At 38.2% G+C, this 8,559-nt stretch overlaps 1 protein-coding gene across 4 annotated transcripts in view; it reads left to right on the forward strand.

The window, feature by feature from the left end:
- Serinc (serine incorporator TMS1) overlaps nt 1–8,332 on the forward strand; it is a 116,254-nt gene extending 107,922 nt beyond the window's left edge. For all 4 annotated transcript variants that reach the window (XM_080268153.1, XM_080268156.1, XM_080268154.1 and 1 more), the window contains one exon: nt 3,890–8,332. In XM_080268153.1, the coding sequence (XP_080124279.1) occupies nt 3,890–3,973 (84 nt within the window). In that variant the 3' untranslated portion in view covers nt 3,974–8,332. The remainder of the gene's footprint in view (nt 1–3,889) is intronic.
- Nucleotides 8,333–8,559: the final 227 nt, after the last annotated feature.

Below are 8,559 nucleotides of genomic sequence, written 5' to 3' on the forward strand. Positions count from 1 at the left end.
TTCTTCCTTCCACACACCACATCACATGCTGCACATATTTCTTCTGTAAATATCCTGCACACACCTTCCGCGTCTCCCATCTGCTCCAATTCATATTTGCCTAATCGTTCCTCCACTTCTCTCTTATACTCTGCCTTTTTCTCATCCTCTTGTAACCTTTCCACACTCTTTGCAACTACTCCTTCCTCTCGTCTTTCCCTCTTCACTCTTCGTATAATTAACAGCTTGTTGGTTATTTTCACGGTATGTACGTTAGCAGATTAAGAGAGAGAGCAGACAGTCCACCATCTCCATCCTGTGTATCCTCATACATGTGAAAAATCCGTTTGGTAATGCATTACTCTGGTTCATTACCAAACGAATTTTTTGTGACCAAATTGGCCCACATTTGGTAATGAAAAATACCAAATGGCAACCCTGACAGGGGAGAGGGGAGGAAGGAAGGGGGGAGGGTCCGTGGTGTAACAGGTGTTTGGCTCCACGCGGCAATTTCAAATTATGGGTGGGAAAAAATTAGGATTTTGAGGGAGGGGGGTTCCGAAGGTCCAGGCCCACAATGTCCGGTAAGTGGGGATGTCCGGAAAGTGGGCGTCCGGATAGTACGGGGATTACTGTACTGTAATGTGCTCTTAAGTACATTGTAATTTTATGTACAAAAGCAATTTCATGTTGACGATGGGGATAATATCAAAATCCCCCAAGCTGGGAGACCTGTTTTCGTTAACCTGGCAGTAATGTATAAACACACATTTCCAAACACCATAAATCATTGAAAAACAGCTGAAAGACATTCCTATTATTGAAGTACTATATGCACTGTGAAATACACTGTAATTTTCAGTACAGAAACACACCATGTTGATGGTGGTGGTGATGATGATGATGATGATGGTGGTGGTGGTGATGATGATGATGATGATGATGATGATGATGGTGGTGATATAAAGACATTATTGGAGAATACTGTATAGTAATGCCTTAAATAAACAATCAAAATATAAAAAAAACAGAAGAAACATCAATAAAATGAAGCATGCTTCATCATACTGTACTTTCATCCATCCATCCATCATCCAATCCTACATTGCCCCATGAGGAACATGGGAGCCTGGGACTAGGTAAGTTGGTCCTGACATTTAAGATGAGAGTGACCAGCCTCACTCATCCCTGAGTGGCATTACGTGAGCAATACACCCCAACCATCCCTTGGATATAAACCTTCACCGGCTCAATCTCACTGGAGTGCTGTAATTACCCACTAAACCACCAGGCATCATAATTTGGTTATATGGTTACCACCCAGCATAGTACTTTCATCAATCAAAATTCTAGCAAATGTCTCTGCCACACAGAACAAACTAATACTTTTGTCTCATAGTAGCAAGGACAAACTTCACTTGGGAAGAAACAGTCGTCTAAACGATTTTATATTTTGTGTCAATGATTCCTTTGTAGCATGACTATTTTGCCTAGTAAAACAAACACATTTTCATCAACTCTTCTTGTTTAATAACAATTGACTTTTCATTCCAATACGTTCGTCAATGCCGTAGCAGAATCCAGCAGTCACTTGTGTAGTACAGTAATGTACACTTCAGAACACTAAGTTGTACTTACCAGAGAGGAGATGCTGAAAGACCTGGTGCTGCAGTGGTTGATGATAATCCTGTTTTCTAGTGTCGAAGCAGTACAGTGCTTCAGGGTGCCACAGCAGCACTACACTAAGTTTTTTTTATAGAGGTGAAGATGTACTTGACGGGTTGGTGATGATTGGGTGAATGCAACATTACTTCATAATCTTTTGACTCGTTAATATTATTAATTGGCAGCATATATCTGTGGGAGCAGTTTGGATTAGTAATTAAGTTACTTGGATATGTTGCATTCAGTTCAGCCAATCATCATCAACCTGTCAAGTGCATCTTTGCCTCGATAAAGAAGACTGAGTATAGAAGGCCAGCCAGGTTTTTGAGGGAGACCCATCACAACATTGCCATTTAATAATGTTTTGAAAGAGACAGAGTGCAGCGTAAGCTTATTTGTATATCGGCACATTAACAGGTGAGGAATACCGTGGAGAGTGAAAGAACATCCACTTTCCTTCTGCCAGTGCATTAGAATTCTCCCTCCCCTGCCTTAGCCAGTCAAAACTCTCCTACTCCCTACCCACCACCAACACCCTGGGAGATGCTAGGCCCACCAAACATCAACCCTCCCTTCCTCCCTTTCATATTACAATACAGTACAGTATAACCCCATTCTTTTTGTGTACTGTACAGTAATCTCTCTAATATCCGAACGCCCAATATCCGAACATCCCCACTAACTGGACATAATCATCTTGGGATCCAATATTCCCAAAATGGGCCAAAAAATGCAAAAAAAAAAAAAAAAAAAAAAAAAATCTGACTTTTTTCCCACCCATAATTTGAAATTGCCGCCTGGCGCCGAACAGCTGTTACACCATGGTCCCTTCACCCCTTCCTTCCTCCCCCTTCCCCTGTCAGGGTTGCCATTTGGTATCTTTTATTACAAAGTGTGGGCCAATTTGGTAATGAAAAATTCGTTTGGTAATGAATCAGAATAATGCATTACCAAATGGATTTTTCACATGTATGAGGATACACAGGATGGAGATGGTGGATTGTTTGCTCTCTCTGATTAATCTGCTACCCTACATAGCATGAAAATAATCAACATGGTGTTAATTATAAGGAGAGTGATTACATGTATTTTCACTTGTATATATAATTAGTGAAGAATAAATGCTAGCTTTATGAATTTGGTAATGAAAAGTTAAATTTGGTAATGAAAGTTGAGGAGATTGGTAATGTGGCTATTGCGATCTGGCAACTCTGTTACCCCGCCATCATCAACAATCACAGCTTAACTCTGATCGAGAGCAGATGCTCATAGCAGTGCAAGCCACAGGTGCTTGTTTTTTGTGAATAAACAGTGAATAAACTGCAATACCTCGCCACTAGAACACACAGGAATTTACAGTGTTGTGCAGTGTTAAGAAATTAGAATTTAGAGTGCAGAGGATTAACTGTGGACTGCAAACTGGCGGTTCAAACCAGTCCAGGAGCCACAGACTTGTAAGTACCCAGAATGTTTAATATTGTATAAACTCACCTCTAAAACCTCATTTTATGGTTCTTTTGCATTTATTTCAGTCTTTTATGTCCCTTATTGGTGTGATTTGGGTCTTAAATAGGTGCTATGCTTGTCCAGAGGGAGTTGTATAGGTGTTTTTCTGAGTTAGGGTCCATAAGTACAAGTCCATAAGCTGGGGCCCAATATCCGGACAGGACCACTATCCAGACCTGCCTATGGCCCTATTATGTCGGATATTGGAGGGATTACTGTATTTCTTTATTTTCCTTTTTTGTGATTATGGCTGGATGTTTGATGACAGCACCTGTCTCATGCAGGATAATAATGTACTTGGCCAGAAGAAAGAGTCCTTCATGCCAGATAGCATCTAAGATTTTATGATTACTGCCGTGTACCATTTTTATTCAGCCACTGGCTACGCTGGATAATGTCGTGTGCCGGGTAGTGCTGAGACGGATAATCAGGAGTGTACTGTACATGTATAACATTTTGCTAATGTAGTCAACAATTTACTTTAAAAAAGGGGGGGGGGGATGAATACTTCAGTTCCTCAATGGAGAAGCTTTAAATTGTGGAGCTGGGAGATGCATGCCCTGTACTTGGGTAGGGACATGTTTTATTATCTCAGTGAATGATATTTAACATCTATAACTCTGAATTTGGAGGTACTAACAGAAAGGACAAATGAACATTTTGAGAAACTTAAATTCAAAAGTTGACTGCCTATATGTCTGTAATATTGGTGTCATCTTACAAGTATTTTTACTTTCAGATTGTGTCAAGCTGGATCTGCCTGGCTCTGTATACCTGGACACTGGTGGCTCCCATCATTCTCACCAACCGTGACTTCAGCTAGATCTGCACTTAGTTTGCTTCATAATTACTTGGGAACTTGAATAGCTACAGTATAAAGTATCCCAGAATGTATTGTATCATTCCCATTGCTTCACAAGGCTTTGGGATGTTTCATAGATGCCTCTTTAATTTTCAGAGAAGAGTATTGAAATGGAAAGTTGTTAGTGGATATGATTCTAGTTCTAGTCACAGTTTAATCAAGTGTTTTAGGTTACCACATATGTATTTTATTGAAATTAAAAAGAGGATACTGAAGCATAGTGTGGTAAGGATTTCATTGAAAGTATCATAGTTGAGCAACATGAGAGAAATAAATTATAATCAGTTTATTTTAGGCATTGTGTATCCTGTAATTATATTCAGTTGAATAGCAGTGATTTTTATGATGGACTTTATGCATTACTGTATTGCAAAAAGTATGTGGTTAGCATTTCTGCTTTCGTGTATCCTTTATTCCCTGTGTTTATATATAGCCTACATTTAAACATTTATAATAATTGTGTGTAGATGAAAACAACTACCAGATAGAGTTGCAGTTATATTATGAACCATGAAGTTCGTAATCTGAGCGTGAGCTACCTGGTAGTGTGTAATGCTTAATTCAGGCATGTACTGTGTAAAAATATTCATGTAAACTATATATATATCATATAGCACACCCTTGTTTTATGATGACTATTTATTTGATGAAAATTCATCGCATAATGACTTATTGTATTTTGTGTCAGTTATAATAACATGGGTTCAGTGGGGAAACATTTTTGGCCAATGCACCCACCCCCAGCAAAGTCTAAAAACAAGTTTCCATATCACCAGAACTGGTTATCTCACTTCATTACTTTTCACTTGCTGCTTATCACCAAAACTAGGTCCAAATTAGTTTCCAACTTAACTAAAGTTGTTTAACTTCACTGCTCATCACTTGTTGCTTGAACTCCAACGTCATTGTTCCATCATAGATACCAACACACCCAGTAGTGACCGAGTTGAAAGGTAATAATGGAATAAAGAATTGACTAAGCTTCGTGTCAGCGATTGTATAAGTGAAAATAATGATCGTTATACCTACCATTGGGGCTTCGTGCAGGATCATAATGATGTGTATATATATATATATATATATATATATATATATATATATATATACACACACACACACACACAAGTTCACTTACTGTGAATTTGTTCCCTGTGAACAACATATCTTATGGGAAAAATGGCATATAGGTGGCGTACTAAAGGGCACATTTCAAACACATACAGTACATATATATATAATAAACACATGGTTCTTTACCTTTAATGGAGCAGATGGCAGTCCTGATTGGCTTGAATACAGGTGGTTCTGAGACAGGGAGATACACTTAGGGTGTCACTGCCACATGATCTTTCACTCCTTCATTCCCATCATCAGTCTTTCCTCATCACTTGACTGAACCACTTCTCCACATGCCTCTACCTCAATCACCTCTCCCATAAAACCTTCAAAGTCCAAAGATGACGCCACTGACATCACATCATCATTGTCTTCCCCAGAAAGTGTAGCAAACGATGTAGAGGCAACTGGCTCCTGTTGGTCTTGAGCTTGGTAGTAGCTTGTGATGAGTGTTTGTTTTCTACAGTTTACTTCCGTATTGTGCCTTTCAATGTAATAACGAAGAGTGGTTTCTACCCCACTGAGCATTTCCTGTGTCCTAAGGTAGCTGGTTTCATTTGCCATGACCCCTCTCTCAGAACATCCACTGCCACTAGAATTTTACTGATCTTCGATATTGGCAAATCTTCGTCCTCCATTGGATTTTGCCCAACAGGTTGCTCAGATCTGACCTATTGTGCAGCATCATGGCTGACGTCACAGAGGTGCTCTACTGGTGGGGGGTGGGGGGTTGTTCATCATGGGAGATGGCATTTATGGCCCACTTTTTCACACAATTTCGTTCACTCGGGGTTCAACTTGTTTATTATGGTTTTATGGACCTGATTATCCCCTGTTTGTTCACTAAACGAATCATTTACTCTGGATACGTTCACTCTGGGAGGGTACTGTGTATATATAAAAAGGTTGTACATTCTAACATTTCAGTCATAGTATGAACACTTCATCGTATACTGTATTTTACTTTTCTGTAGTAAAACAAGGGTCTGTTGTATATACACAGTTTTAATATGTAAGGTGTAATACTTAATCTTACAATACTCAGCCTGAAAGGAAGCAAAGAAAACTTATGTAATGCAGATAACTGAAACCTGCTTCTGCTTATAGTTTTCAGATGAGATGGTTTTGATTTATATTTTCCTGTTATGATAAACCCCTTCAGGTTGAAGCATATTTTACCAGTGTATTTTATATGAACAAAAATTTCTTGTCAAACTGCAGGAAATTAAGGGATTTACTCATATCAAAATTTTAACTGGCATAATTTCCAATGTCTTCACAGCAGGTGAGATACAAGGTTGCTCAGTCTTCAGAGTTGATTGACAGGAAGTATTGTGAATCTCATCTTACTGCAGCATGAAGATTTAATGGTGAAAGCATCAGTACACCTGAAGGGAATAATTTATGTTCTGTTTCAGATGCTGATATTTTAAGATGCAGGAGCTGACAAAAAATCAGTTGAAGCAGATAGTTAACTAAAGTTTGTTAATCTTTGATGAAGTTCATTATTTTCTTTGCTGTCAGTGAAGTATTTAGTGCTCATTTACAGTAAAAAGCCTGAATGTCATATTGTTACACCTTACACTCCTAATATTCAGATTTTGTTGATAATTCTTAAGTGATACCTGTACTGGCCATGATAGTGATAAATCAGAGTGTCAATAAGTAGCTTGTGATGAACGTAAAATTATACGGAAAGGTTGTGATATATATTTACTAAGTGTGCTTGAATTTCTGTAAGTTTTTATTAGTAGTTTGTGTCTGGTAATGCATAACTTACCACGTGGTCTTGGGCATTGGGATTGTAACGTGATTCGTGTATTCATACTCGGTTCACCCTTGTTAACCCATTGAGCCTGGAGATGTCTTTTTCACTCTACTTTAGCCACTTCCTGACAGTATTGTTTAGCTTAGGATGAACTTTTCGGACTAGAGGGAAGAGAGCTAACATTATTAAACCCCTTCATTGCTAAAGGCCTTTCCCAAGTTCAATAAACTTGTCAGGTAGCAGCAAAAATTACAATAAAAATGGTGTTACCCATGTTCAAGGGGTTAATACTGATTATTTGTTAACCTTGTACGTTTTGGTAATGTTCCATACAAGAAGGTGTGTACACTTTAAAAAATGAGGGTGATCAGAAATTTTATTACAGTAGGCCAATGAAAACCTTGCAATGTAAAGAATGGAACATTTAATTTTACAAGGTACTTATAGACCCAAACTCTTGGTAGATGCCAGATTTCATTTATTCACCTGTATCCTCCTATTTTTTTTTTTATTAAAAACAGCAGCAAAAATACTGTGCATTTAGCACTGTGTTTGTAATGAAAATTTTGGGAAGAACTCTTGAAATATCCTTTTTTCTTTTCCATGGAAATCTGAAATAAAACTGTGTTGTCTGGTTCAACAGTTTGCTGTATATTGAGGATACCCAACTCCTGCTTGTTATGTAGGCTGTACATGGTATAGAAACTTCTGTACATTTCTGGAAGGATCATAGAAGTAATGTACAGTATGTCATTCAGTGGTAGATGTATCACATATATAGCCTTTTGCAAGATTTGATTATTTGTTTTCATGATTGCATACCCACATTAGTGTGGCGCATGCAGTAGAAAATATCCTACAATCACCTGCTATGGTTTTGTTAAAGTGTCTGATTACTGTATTTCCTGTTAAACAAGATATCCCCTAAAAAGTATGGCTTGGGTAATCGTATATTTCAGATCAGGCAAAAATTGCCAGTGCTGGGGATGTGCACACCTCTTCAATTCCTTTGTTTATACCATCTGACTGATACAACAAACAGCAGTGAACAAATTTTCAGCTGCGAAATATTGACCCTTAGTCACAATGGCATGTAATTATTTTTTTGTGCTAAATTTACACACGGTATATATGCCTTTCTGGCAAATGTGCATTTTTATTTTGTTACAGCATAGTGTCTTTGCTGAAAATGTGATTTTTTCACTTAAAAAACGACACCACTATATTCAAAGGTAAATGCTGTTTCAAGCAAGTTCACTTAGAGAACTGTTTATCCTCGAAAGAAAAATGGCATAAATTTGAAGTTTAAGGTACGTTTTCTCATGAGTATGCATATTCATCACAAAAAAGCTGTTTTCTTTCTCTGATAATCCCACCAAATCAGAGGTGTGCCTTCCACAACTGTGCATTTTCTGCAGAGGGAGATGGATTAGAAATGATCATCCTAATTCCAAACACCAGGCTCCTGATGTAGTGGTTATAATAACTATTGGAGGAATGGTCTTGCATAGGTTAAAGTGCCCATGAGATGACGGGAAACTTTTTTGTCAATGCCATCAGCAGTAGACTGGTCATTATACCGGACTACAGTAGCCCAACCTTGCAAAATAAAGAAGAATGTCAGTGAAGACTGTTCTCTTGAATGGATACATTGTGAAATGGA

This window comes from Coenobita brevimanus, chromosome 26, assembly GCF_032717465.1.
Source record: "Coenobita brevimanus isolate Jiangsu-jjx chromosome 26, ASM3271746v2, whole genome shotgun sequence".
Taxonomy (NCBI): domain Eukaryota; kingdom Metazoa; phylum Arthropoda; class Malacostraca; order Decapoda; family Coenobitidae; genus Coenobita; species Coenobita brevimanus.